This window comes from Sminthopsis crassicaudata, chromosome 2 (assembly GCF_048593235.1).
Source record: "Sminthopsis crassicaudata isolate SCR6 chromosome 2, ASM4859323v1, whole genome shotgun sequence".
In the NCBI taxonomy this organism is placed as follows: Eukaryota; Metazoa; Chordata; class Mammalia; order Dasyuromorphia; family Dasyuridae; genus Sminthopsis; species Sminthopsis crassicaudata.
Genome location: NC_133618.1, coordinates 355412881 through 355431825, shown reverse-complemented (window position 1 = coordinate 355431825; position 18945 = coordinate 355412881). Strand labels below are relative to the sequence as shown.

At 35.6% G+C, this 18945-nt stretch overlaps 1 protein-coding gene across 1 annotated transcript in view; it reads right to left on the bottom strand.

The window, feature by feature from the left end:
* Positions 1-18945, bottom strand: part of SPOCK1 (SPARC (osteonectin), cwcv and kazal like domains proteoglycan 1) — an 809688-nt gene that overhangs the window by 244382 nt on the left and 546361 nt on the right. The window contains exon 5 of the mRNA XM_074290862.1: positions 2033-2162. Coding sequence (XP_074146963.1) covers positions 2033-2162 — 130 coding nt within the window. The remainder of the gene's footprint in view (positions 1-2032; positions 2163-18945) is intronic.

Below are 18945 nucleotides of genomic sequence, written 5' to 3'. Positions count from 1 at the left end.
GTAGGGACAAAAACCCATATGTGCAAAAATGTTTATAGCAGCTCTTTTGTTTGTGGTAACAAAGAATTGGAAAATGAGCAGATGTCCATCAGCTGGGGAATGATTGAATAAGTATATGCAGTATATGAAGGTAATAGAATATTATTGCTCTATAAAAATTGATGAACAAGCTGATTTTAGAAAGGCTTGTTAAGATTTATACAAATTGATGCCAAATGAAACAAGCAGAACCAGAAATCCATTGTACACAATAAGAGCAAGAATGTGTGATGATCAACTATTAAAGACATGGTTCTTTTCAGTGGTTCAGTGCTCCAAAGCTATTTCAATAGAATTTGGATAGAAAATGCCATCTGTATTTAGAAAAAGAACTAAGGAGACTGCATGTAAACACATGCTATGTTCACTTCTTTTTTCTGTTGTTTTTTTTTTTATGTCTCCATTGGCTTTTCCATTTTGCTATGATTTTTCTCTCTCAAGATGATTCATAAAGCAATGTGTATTAAAAATAAATAAATTTTTAAAAAAATAAATAAAAATTTAAAAAATGAAGGGCCTAGGAGAAACAAGATATGCAACAATAATGCACTTGACCAAAGATACCTAGAGAAGCTTGGTGGCAATTGAATGCCAAGAGTTTTTAGAATGATACAAAAGTCACCTCACCACCAGGATTCTCTTCTTGATGTGAGTACCTTTATTATTTTATTGCTTATTACTTATTTTATTTTATTGCTTATACTTAAGCTCAACTTAGGTTGAAAAGGCATGGGTTATAATATTGAATCTTGCATTCATTAGCTATGTGTCTGGCTAAGTTCCTTAACTTCAGATCCATCAATTGAGTAATAGTATATTTTATACTATGTTTTTAAAATTTTATTGCAGAGGAAATGCTTTGAAATCTTAGAATGCTCCAGAAATGTGAGCTGTTTTTATTACAGCAAATTATATTACAGACCCACCTGCCAGGATATCTCATCCAAAACACAAGGGCCCTTGTCTGCTTTTCCTGGTATAGTTCATATCATACCTATGTGAGACTCTGCACACAGTATAGTTAGTATGTATGGCTAACTATTTATCTATACCTACACACACACACACACACACACACACACACACACACTTAAAAATTATGTCTTTTGTTTGTCTTTCACAATGAAATATTGTAATACTTCTTGAACTCCCACTGAATCCTCCATTATTACAAGGTAAAACACTTAAATGTGTGATGAACAGAACAACCAATAGTTTCTTCTGTGATCCCTTTCGTAGATCCAAGTCTCTCTCCCTCAATATCCGTACTTCTCCAACTTGTTGCACTACCATACTGTGACTCTCATCTGTCATCACTAATTTTCTGGCAAAGAAAAAAAGAGGGATTTCAAGGATCTATAGAGATATCTGTGGATCCTACTGTCCAATCCCAATCTTGATAAATCTGTCTTTAGTTTTTTTTTTGTTTTGTTTTGTTTTGTTTTGTTTTGTTTTCTTTAAAACCAAAAGTGTAGTCCTATAAATGATAGCAGCATCTTAGGCTCATTTTCAACATACGCTGGCAATGTTAATCCACAAATATTAAGCTGCCTCTTTCCCATTATGTAAACAGTTCTGAAGTGTTCATGGCTTAAAAAAAATTGCTCACATCCATTCATGAACTTATAACCATGGTGAATCTTTCTGATCTGTTACATTGAGAATGTTATTCTCCCTTTGTCCACTTAGACTCCAAGGCACTTATGCTTTGGCTTATGTGACATAATAATTTCATTTGGCCTATCTAACTATACTGTGCAGGGTTATCTACATATGTTTATCTGTTGCACACAGACACATAAAATTCAAGTATGATAAAGATGGCTTATGTGTACATCTGTGTCTATGTACATATATGTGTTTATTGACACAATAATATGTGAAATAGAAGGTTCTTTTGATTCAGCCCAGATGCCATGAAATATTTTAGAAGATGTTTACCTATAATAGCAGTGATAATGGAGAAAAGCTTTAGAGAACAAAGAAAATTTACCTTGGAAGTGTAGGTATGGCCATCAGAGCCACAGACAAGGCCAGTGTGAACTGAAGCAGTGCAAGGTTTGCACTTGATTATATTTGAAGTTCCACTCCAGTGTTTGTGGGCCACATTCCCCTTCTTTTGTCTGAGATTAGGAAACAGAGACACACATAAAAAAAGAGAAAATAAAGTTAGGCCAAACACCAAATGGTTGAGAATTTTTTTCTTTGATGGAATTGTGGGAAGGGAAGACACTTACTGTAATAAAACTTAAGAGCTTTCTGTTTTTAATCAAGCAAACCTCTATCCCCTTCATGTGTTCTCAATTACTCTTCCTGTCATCCTGAGAAACTAAGATAGAGCAAATGTGTATAATGCACAGTTGTAGATAGAAGTTTGAAAGTGATTTTCTAAGAACCAAATTACCAAGTTATAATTTCAGTGGATAAAGAGTCATGAATGGGGGAATCATTTGACCACTCTTTAAAGTCCCAGAGATAACTTCTAGGCACATTTCTACCATCTCACAGGGAAAGAAGAGATGCTAGACATTTGAAATGTTAATGATCCAGAAAAAATTAACTGAATTGACTGAATTAAGCTTCACCAAGATAATGGGACATCCTTTTATTTTATTTTTTTGCAAGCATCATCATCAAACAAAAAAAAATAATTAAGAACTTCATGTATGGGGGGGCGGAGCCAAGATGGCAGAGAAGATACAAGCAACTGTGTAAGCTCCTTTCGTCCCTCACAACCAACTAGATATAATCAGCCTCAGAAATAGCACTGAACTGATAGAATCCACAAGGACTGGAAGCACGACTTACCAGCTAAAGAGAATCTGGAGTTAAAACAGGAAAGGTCAGCTCCCAGGGGAGGAAGAAAAGAAGCCAGCGCAGATGGTGGAGTAGTGGGGTAGCCAGTCACGCTGGGGAGGGCTCTGGGACCAGAGAAGCCACTGAGATAAAGGAATCTGGCACAGGCGGTTAGCTCTTCTCTGCTTATAATACAGCAGTTCAGAAGAGAAATCAAAGCAACTTTAAAATTTAAAACCAGATTGGATCTTCCCGGATCCCAGGGGTGACTCAGCAGATCTTGGCACTGGGGGTGTGGCCAACATAAGCAAACCAAGTTTTCACCTGGGGGTAGTTAAGAGATTGAAAAGTGGGCGGGGCGGTAACTCATAGTGCCTGGTTCAGCTGGAGGCTGTGGAACGGAAGTCCCAGAGAAGCTGAACCTTTGAACTAGGGACCCTGGTTTCTGGCAGACACTTCCAGTTTGAGCGCAGGGGCTTTTCAAGTCACCTGCTGCTGACATCCACGCCCCACCGGGACGCATAGGCTGGGCTTTGTGTCGCCTTTACTGTTCAGTCTCAAACTTCAGGGAAGCCGCTAAAACACAGCGCCTTCAAAGCACAGCAGAGCTGATCACCTCTGAGGCACTTCCAGGGAGGGGGTGGGGAATTCTCTCCCAGAGCCCTCTCTTAGCTCAGGCGCAGGGGCCGCTGCATGCATCCAGTCTGGGAGGAAGCTGTTAAAGAAATAAATAAATAATTTCCTACCCCAGGGACAGACCCCAAAAGATTTTTTAAGTATGAGCAAAAAGCCCAAAAAAACCTATAGATTCCTTCTACACAGAGAAAGAGCGGGTATCCAACCCCGAGGAGGTTAATAGCAAAGAGTCAGCAGATAACAACCTGAAGGGGAACAATTCCTGCCTCCATCACATAACTCTCTCCTTGAAGAGACTATTAAAAAGTTAAGAGAGTTTGAAGAAAAATGGGGAAAGGAAAGAGAAGCTATGATAGAGAATAACAAGGTTCTGAAATTGGAGTTGGAAAAAATAAAGAATTCACAGGAGATGCAGAGAAACAAAATTAGTGAAATAGAAAAGGTAAAAAAATCACAGGAAAGTAGGATTTCTGAATTGGAGAAGATAAAAAAGTCCCAAGAAAATAGGATTTCTGAATTGGAAAAAGAAAATAATTCTCAAAAAAAAAATTAGGGAAATGGAAAAAAATTCAATAGAGCTAAATAACTCATTTAAAAATGAAATTGGGCATTTACAAAAACAACTAAAAACTGTGAATGAAGAAAATAACTCCTTAAAATTCAGGATGGAACAAATAGAAATGAATAATTCATTGAGAACCCAAGAATCAGTCAAACAAAACAAAAAAAAAAAATGAAAAGCTGGAGAATAACGTCAAATACTTATTGGGAAAATCTATAGACCTGGAAAATAGATCTAGGAGAGATAATATGAGGATCATTGGACTTCCCGAAAACTATGACCAAAAAAAGAGCCTAGATTCTATTTTATAGGAAATTATCAAAGAGAACTGTCCAGAGATAATAGAAACAGAGGGGAAAGTAGATGTTGAAAGAATTCATCAAACTCCTTCTGAAATAGACCCTAAAAAAAGAACACCATGGAATATTGTGGCTAAGCTGCAGAATTACCACACAAAGGAGAAAATCCTGCAAGCAGCTAGAAAAAAACAATTTAAATACCAAGGTGCCACAATAAGGGTCACACAAGATCTGGCTGCCTTCACATTAAAAGATAGAAAGGCCTGGAACCTGATATTCCGAAAGATCAAGGACTGCAACCAAGAATGAACTACCCAGCTAAGTTTAGCATCTTTTTCCATGGAAGAAGATGAAATTCAATGAAATAGAGGAATTCCATATGTTTCTAAGAAAAAAACCAGCCTTAAACAAAAAAATTGATCTACATCCACAAGACTGAAGAAAAACAGAAAAAGGTACACAGAACCCTTGAGAATTATATCTCTGTTGTGGGTATATAGAAAGTACGCATGGATAATTTGATTTTACTGATATAAAATAAAAAAAGGAGGTGGTGTAGTAAAGGGAAGGGGGTAGTATCAGTAAAAGGGGAGGGTGTGATAAAAAGGGGGAAACTACATCCCAGGAAGAGGCATAGAAAATACACCATATCTGAGGGAATTTAGAGAGGGGGTGAATCATTGTGTAAATCTTACTCTCACCAGAAGAGGCTCAAAGAGTAAATAATTGTCATATTTGTTTTTCAGAGAATTCTCTATCACCTCATTAAAAGGGGGAGAGGAAAAGGAGAATAAGGGAAGGGACGTGGAGGGAAGGGGGAGGGATACTAAAAAAAAAAAAGGGAGGGCTGTGTGTCACAAGGGGGGTCTACAAATTAAATATTGGGGAAGGGGTTCAGGGGGGTCAAGGGAAAAAGCATAATCTGGGTATAATATGATGGCAGGAAATACAGAATTAATAATTTTAACTGTAAATGTGAATGGGATGAACGCTCCCATCAAACGGAGACGGATAGCAGACTGGATCAAAAATCAGAACCCTATAATATGTTGTTTACAGGAAACACACTTAAAGCAGGGAGATACATACAGACTAAAGGTAAAAGGTTGGAGCAGAATGTATAATGCTTCAGGTAAAGCCAAAAAAGCAGGGGTAGCTATCCTTATCTCAGATCAAGCAAAAGCAGAAGTTGATCTAATTAAAAGAGATAAGGAAGGAAACTATATCCTGCTGAAAGGTAGCATAAATAATGAAGCCATATCGATACTAAACATATATGCACCAAGTGGTATAGCATCTAACTTTCTAAAGGAAAAGTTAAGAGAGTTGCAAGAAGAAATAGACAGTAAAACTATAATAGTGGGAGATCTCAGCCTTGCACTCTCAGATTTAGATAAATCAAACCACAAAACAAACAAGAAAGAAATTTAAAAAGTAAATAGAACATTAGAAAAACTAGGTATGATAGACATTTGGAGAAAACTGAATGGCAATAGAAAGGAATATACTTTCTTCTTAGCAGTTCATGGATCCTATACAAAAATTGACCATATATTAGAACATAAAGATCTGAAAATTAAATGTAGGAAGGCAGAAATAATAAATGCCTTCTTCTCAGACGACAATACAATAAAAGCTACATTCAGTAAAAAGTTAGGGATAAATAGACCAAAAATTATTTGGAAACTGAATAATCTCATCTTAAAGAATGACTGGGTGAAAAAGCAAATTATAAAAACAATTAATAATTTCACCCAAGATAATGACAATGATGAGACATCATACCAAAATCTGTGGGATGCAGCTAAAGCAGTAATAAGGGGAAATTTTATATCTTTAGAGGCTTATTTGAAGAAAATAGAGAAAGAGAAGATTAACGAATTGGGCTTGCAACTTAAAAGGCTAGAAAAAGACCAAATTAAAAACCCCCAACCAAAAATTAAACTTGAAATACAAAAATTAAAAGGAGAAATCAATAATATTGAAAGTAAAAAAACTATTGAATTAATAAATAAAACTAAGAGTTGGTTTTATGAAAAAGCTAAGAAAATAGATAAACCTTTGGTAAATCTGATCAGAAAAAAAGAAAGAGGAAAATCAAATTGATAGTCTTACAAATGAAAAGGGGGACCTTTCCACCAATGAAGAGGAAATTAGAGAAATAATAAGGAGTTATTTTGCCTAACTTTATGCCAATAAATTTGATAACTTAAGGGAAATGGATGACTTCCTCCAAAAATATAGGCTCCCTAGATTAACAGGGGAGGAGATAAATTGCTTAAATAATCCCATTTCAGAAAAAGAAATAGAACAAGCTATTAATCAACTCCCCAGGAAAAAATCCCCAGGGCCAGATGGATTCACATGTGAATTCTACCAAACATTTAAAGAACAATTAGCCCCAATGTTATATAAATTATTTGAAAAAATAGGGGATGAAGTAGTCCTACCAAACTCCTTTTATGACACAGACATGGTACTGATACCTAAACCAGGTAGATCGAAAACTGAGAAAGAAAATTATAGACCAATCTCCTTAATGAATATTGATGCTAAAATCTTAAATAAGATATTAGCAAAAAGACTTCAGAAAATCATCTCCAGGATAATAAACTATGATCAAGTAGGATTTATTCCAGGAATGCAGGGCTGGTTTAATATTAGGAAAACTATTAATTTAATTGACCATATTAATAATCAAATTAATAAAAACCTTATGATCATCTCAATAGATGCAGAAAAAGCATTTGACAAAATCCAACATCCATTCCTACTAAAACCTCTTGAGAGTATAGAAATAAATGGATTATTCCTTAGAATAATCAGGAGCATATATTTAAGACCGTCAGTAAGCATAATATGCAATAGAAATAAACTGCAACCTTTCCCAGTAAGCTCAGGAGTGAAACAAGGTTGTCCACTATCACCATTCCTATTCAATATAGTACTAGAAACGCTAGCCTCGGAAATAAGAGCTGAGAAAGAGATTCAAGGAATTAGAGTAGGAAATAAGAAAATCAAACTATCACTCTTTGCAGATGACATGATGGTATACTTAGAGAACCCCAGAGATTCTACTAAACAGCTGTTAGAAATAACAACTTTAGCAAAGTTGCAGGATACAAAATAAATCTACATAAATCCTCAGCATTTTTATACATCACCAACAAAATCCAACAGCAAGAGATACAAAGAGAAATTCCATTCCAAACAAATGTTGAGAGTATAAAATATTTGGGAATCCATCTGCCAAGGAAAAGTCAGGAATTATATTAGCAAAACTACAAAACACTTGCCACAAAAATAAAGTCAGATTTAAATAATTGGAAAGACATTCAGTGCTCTTGGATAGGTCGAGCAAATATAATAAAGATGACAATACTCCCCAACTAATCTATTTATTTAGTGCTATACCAATCAGACTCCCAAGAAACTATTTTAATGACCTAGAAAAAATAACAACAAAATTCATATGGAAGAATATAAGGTCGAGAATTGCAAGGGAACTAATGAAAAAAAAGTCAGAGGAAGGTGGTCTAACTGTACCTGATCTAAAGCTATATTACATAGCAGCAGTCACCAAAACCATTTGGTACTGGCTAAGAAATAGAAAGGTAGATCAGTGGAACAGATTAGATACAAAGGACAAAAAAGGGTACATCTATAGCAATCTAATCTTTGACAAACCCAAAGATACCAACATTAGGGACAAAAATTCATTATTTGGAAAAAACTGTTGGGAAAACTGGAAATTAGTATGGCAGAAATTAGATATGGATCCACACTTAACACCCTATACCAAGAGAAGATCAAAATCGGTCCATGATTTAGGCATAAAGAATGAAATCATAAATAGATTAGAGGAACAGAGAATAGTCTACCTCTCAGACCTGTGGAGGAGGAAGGAATTTATGACCAGAGGAGAACTAGAGATCATTATTGATCCCAAAATAGAAGATTTTGATTACATCAAACTAAAAAGTTTCTGTACAAACAATACTAATGCAAACAAGATTAGAAAGGAAGTAACAAATTGGGAAAATATTTTTAAAAGTAAAGGTTCTGACAAAGGTCTCATTTCCAAAATATATAGAGAAGTGACCCTAATTTATAAATAACCAAACCATTCTCCAATTGATAAATGGTCAAAGGATATGAACAGACAATTCTCAGATGATGAAATTGAAACTATTTCCACTCATATGAAAGAGTGTTCCAAATCACTACTGATCAGAGAAATGCAAATTAAGACAACTCTGAGATACCACTACACACCTGTCAGATTGGCTAAGAAGACAGGAACAAATAATGATGAATGTTGGAGGGAATGTGGGAAAACTGGGACAATGATACATTGTTGGTGGAGTTCTGAAAGAATCCAGCCATTCTGGAGAGCAATTTGGAACTATGCCCAAAAAGTTATCAAACTGTGCATACCTTTTGACCCAGCATTGCTGTTATTGGGATTATACCCCAAAGAAATACTAAAGAGTGGAAAGGGACCTGTATGTGCCAAAATGTTTGTGGCAGCTCTTTTTGTAGTAGCTAGAAACTGGAAGTTGAATGGATGTCCATCAATTGGAGAATGGTTGGGTAAATTGTGGTATATGAAGGTTATGGAATATTATTGCTCTGCAAGAAATGACTAGCAGGAGGAATACAGAGCGGCTTGGAGAGACTTAAATCAACTGTTGGTGAGTGAAATGAGCAGAACCAGAAGATCACTATACATTTCAACAACAATAATGTATGAGGATGTATTCTGATGGAAGTGGAAATCTTTAACATAAAGAAGATCCAACTCACTTCCAGTTGATCAATGATGGACAGAAATAACTACACCCAGAGAAGGAACACTGGGAAGTGAATGTAAATTGTTAGCACTACTGTCTATCTACCCAGGTTACTTATACTTTCTGAAGCTAATAATTAATGTGCAACAAGAAAATGGTATTTACACACATATATTGTATCTAGATTATATTGTAACACTTGTAAAATGTATGGGATTACCTGTCATTGGGGGGAGGGAGTGGAGGGAGGGAGGGAGGGGATAATTTGGAAAAATGAATTAAAAAAAAAAAAAAAAGAACTTCATGTATGTCAATCACTGTACAAGGTTCTAGGAATACAAATAAAATAAATGAAATAACCCTTTTACCAAAAAGTATGCATTCTGGAGGGAGGGGAATAAGGAGGAGAGAGAAATAGTATCTGTCATGTATAGATATAATTAAGATTTTCAAAACATTTTCTATCTGATCCTCATAACAAATCTCTAAAACAGGTGGTAATATTATCTCCATTTTCTAAGTGAGGAAACCAAGTCTGAGATTACAGGATTACACAGATAGTAATTATCAGGGCAGGATTCAAACTTACTCCCGTGATCCTTCCATTAAACCACCACATACTCAAGGTAGGATTGAGGGAATCATAAGATTAATGAGAGCATGAAATTGAGTGACCTTTGAGATATTTCCTAGCTCTAAATCTGTTTGACTTAAGAAACCATTTCATACAAACCACTCCTTTTACAGATTCAGAAGTCAAAGGTCTGAAAGATTGTGTGATTTGCCCATGGTGACTTAGAAAGTTGAATTCTAAACCCAGGTCTTATAATTTCAAATCTAGCCTTCCTTCCACCACATCACACAAAAACCCTCAAGACACATAATGGGTAAATTTTCTACTTCTGAAGTGGAAGAAACCAATAAGAAATTGTCTTTCTCTGACCTTCCTGAGCTATGTCATCTAGGCTCAGAACAAAGCCTATCTCAAAATGGTGTAGATAGAAATGCATTCCTAAATGCAGCTAAATGACTATCATAGCTGTAGAAAAGATTTTTGTATAAAGAACAAAGAAATGTTCTATATACATTTTAAAACAATGTCATTCTGATTTGCAATTTGCCAAGCAATAAAGATTCTAAGGTAATGTCCCTTTCAACTGTTCAAATAATCAAATTTCTATTCTTTCATTTCAGCTCAAGTTTTCTCTAATTCTAACCTTTGTCATAATGATGTATAGTGCTATTAGGATGGCTTGCATCCACAGAAAGAACCCTATCACAGTATCATAAGCCAATATAATCCTTTGGTCAAAGTCGCCATTTCATTCTTATCAGGCAGCCACTCTCCCAACAAACCACATTTTCACGTGTAGCTTTGAGAGTGAATTCACCTAGGCCAATCCTAAATTCCACAAAAAGAGCTCTCATTGAGGTTTGCTCACATGAAATGATTCTACAGGAGAGATACCTGCTTCAATATGTGGAGGGTATAGAACAACACATTCCCAATAGAATCTTTGAAAAATGTCTTGACATTAATATTATTTTACATTGTCACCTTCCAACACCTGAAATAGGCTTCTGTACATACAGGCATTTTAAATAAATGCTTATTGAATTGCAATGAAGTTGCCTAGGATGATTGCATCCTTGGTAATGTCATAAATTATCAAATGGCACCTACCTACCTACTACCTTTCTTGAAAGGAGAAAAGGACATTGCACTATACCTTCCCACCATTATCTAAAGCCAAGAAAGTGGGTTCTAAAGAGAAATACTGATTGGATCAAAGAAACAACTTTCTACATATTAACAGGGCAGCCCTCTTGATTAGAGAACAAGAAAAACCCTTCAGTCCTGGATCAGATTAGCTAAAATGTTATCAGGGGAAAGTGACAAATACTGGAGAGAATATGGAAAAATTGGGCATTAATTCATTGTTTATGGAAATATAAAATGATAAAGCCATTTTGGAAAGCAATCTGGAAATATGCCCTGAATTATTAAACTAGCTATATCTATTGGACACAAATAAGTGAGCATTGCATAAAGAGCAATAATGTTTCAAGAATGACTGTGAGTCAAGAAATTATTTTTTATATTATAACTAACTATAAAGGACATGTGAATAAAAATGCTATCTGTCTCTAGAGAAAGTATGTATAGAATAATTATACATAGTTACCTCTGGAGTGGGACAGAGTGGGAAGAAATAAAAAAGAAGGAAAAGCTTTATGATAATTTTGTTGTAAATTTGAAAGGATAGCAAATTGTAACAGATTTGCAATTCCTTATACAATCAAAACATTTTTATTTGTACTATGTAATGGAAATACTTGTTATTCTATAAAATTAAATATTTTTAAAAGACTTTGAAGTATTAAGGTAAGACATTGACTTTTGCCCTCAGAAAGACTAAGGAGTTGCCATGGGGATTGTTATCCAGACATAGTTCTTTTGAACTGTCTTTCTCTTGACCTCACTTCTTTCTGGGTAAGATAGATACTTCTTATCTCTGTTTTATCAATCTATATCTATGTATCTATGCATCTATGTATCTATGTATCTATGTATGTATGTATCTATCTATCTATCTATCTATCTATCATCTATCTCTACCTCTCTTCTCTGTCTGAAAAATAAGAAAGCAGAAGATCTGGGGCTCTGTTTTTTGTTTGTTTGTTTGTTTTTTCTCCTAAGAGTTAACAAAATCCAGGGCATCAACACTCCTTTTTGGGCAGTGGTAGATATAAAATTGCTCTTGTGGAAATAAAAAAAAAATAACATCAGTCTTTTCTCTCCTTTTTTCATTTCCCTGGAAACATCTGAGAATTCCATTGGTTTTTATTTAAGGTAGCCCAACAAGGTTCAAGATGGATATTCATTGTCAATCTCTCTTTACATGTTAATTTGTCTTATATTCTTAAGATTGTTAAGGATGATAATATATGTTTTTTATGCTTGTTCCATTGCATGTAATAAAATCGGAAAGGAAAGGAGCTTGTCATGCTGCAAGAGGGAAGGGTAACCAATTGACAACTCATATGATCCACTGACAATCAGTATTAAAAAAAATCTAAGAGAAAATGAATTTCTTATGACAAATATATGCAAGTATATAACCAAAACAATTAATGAGAATAAATCATAATACATATAACCAATTACAATTAATGAGAAAGTATGATATATATTCATATTGAAGAGATAACAAACCTAACAACAAATAAAAAAAATATGAGAAAGTATGATATCTATTCATATCAAAAGAGATAACAAAGCTAACAACATATAAAAATACTGGTAAGGATTTTATTCTCAAAATACAAAAGGCATTTTTGTGTTTTAGAGCCAGGAACTTCTATGAGTAGGTGCTACGCTTGGTAGCATTAGTGAGATATCTCTCTTTAGCAAAACTATATATTTAGTGGCCATTCTATTACAACAAAGACCCTCAACAAGTTTGGGGTTCACTAGGTTCCTACTTCCATTCCTCTAGCACCAAAAATTGTTTCTAATTAGACTTACTAAATGACTGTATGATGGTTTATTACAAAGATAATATATCCAGGTCAAGTGCTTTTAAAATATCCATCTGAAAGATGTCTTTCTTGTATTTGAATGATGCCACTCTATTATAGAAGAAATACATCTCTATTTTCCTCTTTCCATTTAGGATTCTAGGGACCAGACTACCCCAGGGATTATTCAAGGCTACAATTTAATAGTGGGAAAATGAACCATTGGGGTGGGTAAGAGGACCAATGACCAATCTCTGATTTATTTCTCCCTCCACTTAACTTCATCTTTCTGATAAACATATGATCAATCCTCAAAAGTTATTCTTCCATGCCCTGACTTACTGGAAATGTGTTTGTCACCATAGAAGGATTACAGAATCCAGTGATATGAAAATTGCTGTTTGAACATTATTTCTGAGTCTTTTAAAAATCTTTTAAAAAGTTGAAAATATCACCTAATACCATAGGATAACAGGATTTAAGACTGGAAAGTCCCTTAGAAATCATCTAGTATAATCCCTTTCTTTATCATAGAAGGTGGAGCCTAGAGAAGTGGGTGGTATGTCACATGGTTCATCTCCATGTTCATCTCCAAGCTCAGGGAGGTTAAATGATTTGTTCAGAATTGTATAATTAATAAGTCTCAGGTTTCCTCTGCTCTAAAGAATGTGACATAGCTCCAAAGGGTTTGCCACCCTTCACACACTATCAACCTTTTCTCCATAGTTTTCTAAAATAATTAATATTATTTCATCCCATCCCAATCATTCTGAAAATTCAGGTACAGTGGTTGGATTCCCTTCTCTACTTCCCACTGACCTCTCTCTTACTCCTCCCCTTCTTATGCCCCTCTCCCACCTCCTATTCTAAAGCTTTTCAACCCTTCTATAATGATCTCTGGAATGCCTGCTCCAAAGGTAACACTTAAGAAACTTAAGAACACTTGTTCTTAAACATTTTCTTTTCTGACTCCCTCTATAATCTTCAAGTCATTGATGTGGATTGACCTTAATGACACAGATTACTTTATTACTCTTTCCAGTGCTGATTGCCTTTTCACTCATTAGCCAAGATGGAGGAGTTTCAATACTTCTTATTTTCTGTTTCTACTTCTAAGCTTTCCCTCTACCATTATCAGTCAATATTCTCTCCTCCTTTGAGGTTCAATCAATCCAAATTTATTATCCAATCAAAATTCTGATAGTTGCAGACTGCAGGACATCCTCTCTTCTTCTTCTGTAATGCTGGAGAAACTGAGCAAGATAGAGATTAGAGAACAATTCAATAATTTATTAAATGAGAGAGATTTTCTGGGACCAAATGGATTCCTCAGCTCATTCATTACATCTCATTAGAGTTACAGAGATGGTCACTGATCACAAGTGTTCCACATGAAATCTGAAATTATTTTATTTCATCACAGTCTATACTCTCCATCTCTCCTCTCTCAAAATTCTATACCTTGTTCGATGGCCTCACTTTGATTTTCAAATACTCTTATCCTTCAGTTCTTTTTTAGGCCATCACCCCTACATTGTCTACACTCTCAACCCTTCCCATTGTTGACTTCTTGGTGAAATACTTCAATTATATACTGCTACATTGTGCTCTTCTTTCTAGTTCCTTATCCTTTTGTCCTATTGAAGATCTTGCCCTTTCAAGTCTAGTTCTTTAATATTTCCAGCTCCTGCTATTTTTACTCTTATTAACATGAACCTGGGAGAAAAATCACACAATGGTTTTAATTATCTCCTCTACAAGTTTATGTTTCATAATTAAAACTGGGCACTCACTGGAGTAGAAATCTCTCTAAATGTTTCTCTACTCACTCAAAGCAGCAGTTTTCCCAAAATTTTTCTTGTGTTTTGTTTTTTGCTTAATAGTATTTCCCCCCAACTATATCTACAGATAGCTTTTCGACATCCATCTTTGTAAGATTTCCCCCTTCCCTCTTTTTTCTCCCCTCTCACCAGGCAAGACATCTGATATAGGTTATATGTGAATAGTCTTGCTAAACATATTTCCACATTAGTTATAAAAGAACACTCAGAACAATAGGAAAGAATCATGAGAAAAAAGAAAAGAAGAAAAAGTGAAAATAGTATTTATTTAATAGTTTTCTTACTTTTAATTTTATTAATTCCTCCTTTGATTTCCAGAATTTAATTTGGTATTTCATTGGGGATTTTTAATTTGTTCTTTTTCTATAATTATAATTTATATAATTCTAGAGGGGAGAACTCTACCACAGGTTGGCTGCTCTGCTTTGATTACAAAGCAGTAGATCAGCAGAGAAGTTAAAGTCAAAGGTACAGTATACTCCAAAAAATGCCAGAATCTAACAGGATCTGACTACATTCACTTAACACCAGAAGTGACTCAGCACAGACCACAGCTCAGCTGTGCAGCTGCATTCTGCAGTGGGGGGCTTTGGCCCAGGGCAGTCACACTTCTACAGGCAGGGGGCCTCTTCCTAGGGTAATAGAACTTCCACAGAGTTGTCCTGTTTCCCAGGTGAAGGGGGTAAGGGAAGGTAAGAAAAAGAAAAGCATAATCTCAGGATAATAAGATGGCAGGAAATACAGAAGTAGTAATTTTAACTGGAAATGTGAATGGGATGAACTCTCACATAAAGCAGAGGTGGGTAGCAGACTGGATCAAAAGACAGAACACTACAATATGTTATTTAGAGGAAACACATCTAAAGCAAGGAGCTACATACGAGTAAAGATAAAAGGCTGGAACAGAATCTAGTATGCTTCAGGTGAAGTCAAAAAAGCAGAGGTAGTCATCCTTATCTCAGATCAAGCAAAAGCAGAAATTGATCTAATTAAAAGAGATAAGGAAGGAAACTATATCCTGCTAAAAGGTAGCATAGACAATGAAGCAATATCAATACTAGACATATATGCACTAAGTGGTATAGCATCTAACTTCCTAAAGGAGAAGTTAAGACAGTTGCAAGAAGACATAGACAGCAAAACCATAATAGTGGGAGATTTCAGCCTTGCACTCTCAGAATTAGATAAATCAAACCACTAAACAAATAAGAAAGAAGTTAAAGAGGTAAATAGAATATTAGAAAAGTTTGGAGAAAACTGAATGGAGACAGAAAGGAGTATACTTTCTTCTCAGCAATTCATTGAACCTATACAAAAATTGCCCATATATTAGGACATAAAGACGTCAAAATTAAAGGCAGAAATAGTAAATGTATTCTTTTCAGATGATGATAAAATCAAAACTACATTCAATAAAAAGCTAGGGTAAATTATAGACCAAAAAAGTAACTGGAAACTAAATAATCTCATCCTTAAGAATGATTGGGTGAAACAGCAAATCATAGACAAAATTTATAATTTCACCCAAGAGGATGACAACAATGAGATAACATACCAAAATTTATGGGATGCAGCCAAAGAGGTAATGCGGGGAAAGTTTATGTCTTTAGAGGCTTACTTGAATAAAATAGAGAAAGAGAAGGTCAATTGTAACGTGCTGTCATCTCCAGAAACTGCCAATCGTTCTCTGGTTTAGAGGAGAGACTTCTTCTTCCTCCAGAGAGCCACCTTAAGTCTGGCCCAGACAATACTCTCCATCTCTCAAGTGCCACCCTCTTTTATCTTCCCAGAGAAAGGGTGTGGGATAACGCAAGGGCTTTTGGGAAAAATTACTTCAACCAATGAACTTACTCCTCCTAAGCATGCAAGCTCCTCCCCAGGAATTCAAAGGGGTTAAACTCCCAGTAAATGCCGGAACTAGAGAATTGCCAAGTACCGACTTAGCACTTAGTAAGAACCTACTATCTCATTATCTCATTAGCACTTAGTAAGAACCTAACAGTCAATGAATTGAGCTTGCAACTTAAAAAAGCTAGAACAAGAACAAATGAAAAAAAAAACCCAATCATATTCTAAACTTGAAATTCTAAAATTAAAAGGAGAAATAAAAATTAAAAGTAAAATAACTATTGAATTAATGAATAAATCTAAGAAGTGTTTTTAAGAAAAAACAATTAAATAGCTAAATCTCTAGTAAATATGATTAGAAAAAGGAAAGAGGAAAATCAAATTGTTAGTCTTAAAACCACCAATGAAGAGGAAATTAGAGCAATAATTAGGAGTTCCTTTGCCCAACTTTATGCCAATAAATTTGATAACCTAAGTGAAATGGATGACTACCTTCAAAATTATAGGCTTCCCAGATTAACAGAGGAGGAAGTAAATTGCTTAAATAGTCCCATTTCAGAAAAAGAAATAGAACAAGCTATTAATCAAGTCCCTATAAAAAAATCCCCAGAACCAGAAGGATTTGTGTGTAAATTCTACCAAACATTTCAAGAACAATGAACTCCAATGCTATATAAACTATTTGAAAAAATGTGGAATGAAGAAGTCTGACTAAATTCCTTTTATGACACAGATATGATACTGATACCTAAACCAAGTAGGTTGAAAACAGAGAAAGAAAACTATAGATCAATCTCCCTAATGAATATTGCTGCTAAAATTTTAAATAAAATATTAGCAAAAAGACTAGACTTCCGGCCAAGATGGCGGACTTCCTGCCAAGATGGTGGCATGGAGGCAGACAGCTACTTGAGCTCCGCGTTTTCTCTCAGGACTTACTTTGTGACAAGCCTCAGAATTAATGCTTGACCAGAAAAGAAACCCACAAACAATCACCAAGAGAAGACATCCTTGAAATTCACCAGAGAAGGTCTGTGTTTGCTCGGGGGAGGGTCGAACAGACTGGGCACAGACTGAGGGCAGGCAGCCAGAGTGAGACAGACAGCTCACACAGCTCAGACCCAAGGGGGGAGGGGTACGATCTCTGCCGTTTCTGCAAAAAGACTTTTACCCCAGTGTGGATATTTCGCCTTGGCAGCAAGCCAGGATCAGTGGAGAGGGTGTAAATACCTGAGGTGAAGATTAAAACCCCCGGAAAGCTAGCATCTCTCAGAACCCGGCCACCCCCAATCCCCATCTGGACTGACTCAGCACATTCTCAGAGCCTCAGCCACACAGACACAGCGAAGCCATCTCTGTTCTGTTAGTGGCTCTCTGCTGCCCTACCCCCAATCTGTAGAGGAAGCCCATTAACACCATCAGCCCGATCCCCCCCAAAACAGACCAATTGTTTCTCTTGTCAATTTGTTTTCTTCCATTCCACTCCAGACAAAATGAACAAAAAATTCAAAAGGGCACTAACCATTGACAGCTTCTGTATGGAGAGAGAGCAGACTTCAAATACTGAGGAGACTAAAAACAGACTGTCCCCAAAGGAATCCCCTAAGGGGGATGTGATTTGCTCCTCAATACAAAAGGACATCATAGAGGAAATTAAAAAGGCTCTCACAAGACAACTAGAAGAGAAATGTGGAAAGGAAAGGGAAGCTTGGAAAGAAAGCCTGGAGAAGTCATCCAGAGTGGATAAAGAGATCAAATCATTGAGAAACAAGATTACTGAATTAGAAAAGGCAAACAACTCCAAGGAAAACAGGATTAGTGAGCTGGATAAAGAAATCAGCTCTCTAAAAAATAAAATGGATAAAATGGAAAAAATCCATAGAAGATAAAAACACAATTGGACAATTACAAAAAGGTATTAAAAAAGTGAGTGAAGAAAATACATCATTGAAAATTAGACTGGAACAAGTAGAAATGAATGACTCAAGGAGAAACCAAGAGGTAGTCAAGCAAAACCAGAAAAATGAAACAATTGAAAAGAATGTCAAGTACCTTATTAGAAAGACAACAGACCTGGAAAACAGATCCCGGAGAGACAATTTGAGAATAATCGGACTCCCTGAAAAATGGGAGGAAAAAAAGAGCTTGAACACTGTTTTCGAGGAAATTATCAAAGAGAACTGCCCAGTCGTTTTGGAAACAGAGGGTAAAATAGACATTGAGAAAATTCATAGATCACCTACTGAAAGGGACCCTAAAATCAAAACGCCAAGAAATATAGTGGCCAAGTTCAAGAACCATCAGACAAAGGAAAAGATATTGGAAGCTGCTAGAAAAAAACAATTCAGATATAGAGGATCAACAATAAGGATAACCCAGGATCTGGCAGCATCTACATTAAAAGAACGAAGGGCCTGGAACATGATATTCCGAAAGGCTAAGGAACTAGGTATGCAGCCAAGAATAACATACCCAGCAAAAATGAGTATCGTTTTCCAGGGAAGAAGATGGACATTTAACGAAACAAATGAATTCCATCTATTTTTGATGAAAAAGCCAGATCTATATAAAATGTTTGATCTTCAAATACAGAACTCAAGAGATTTCTA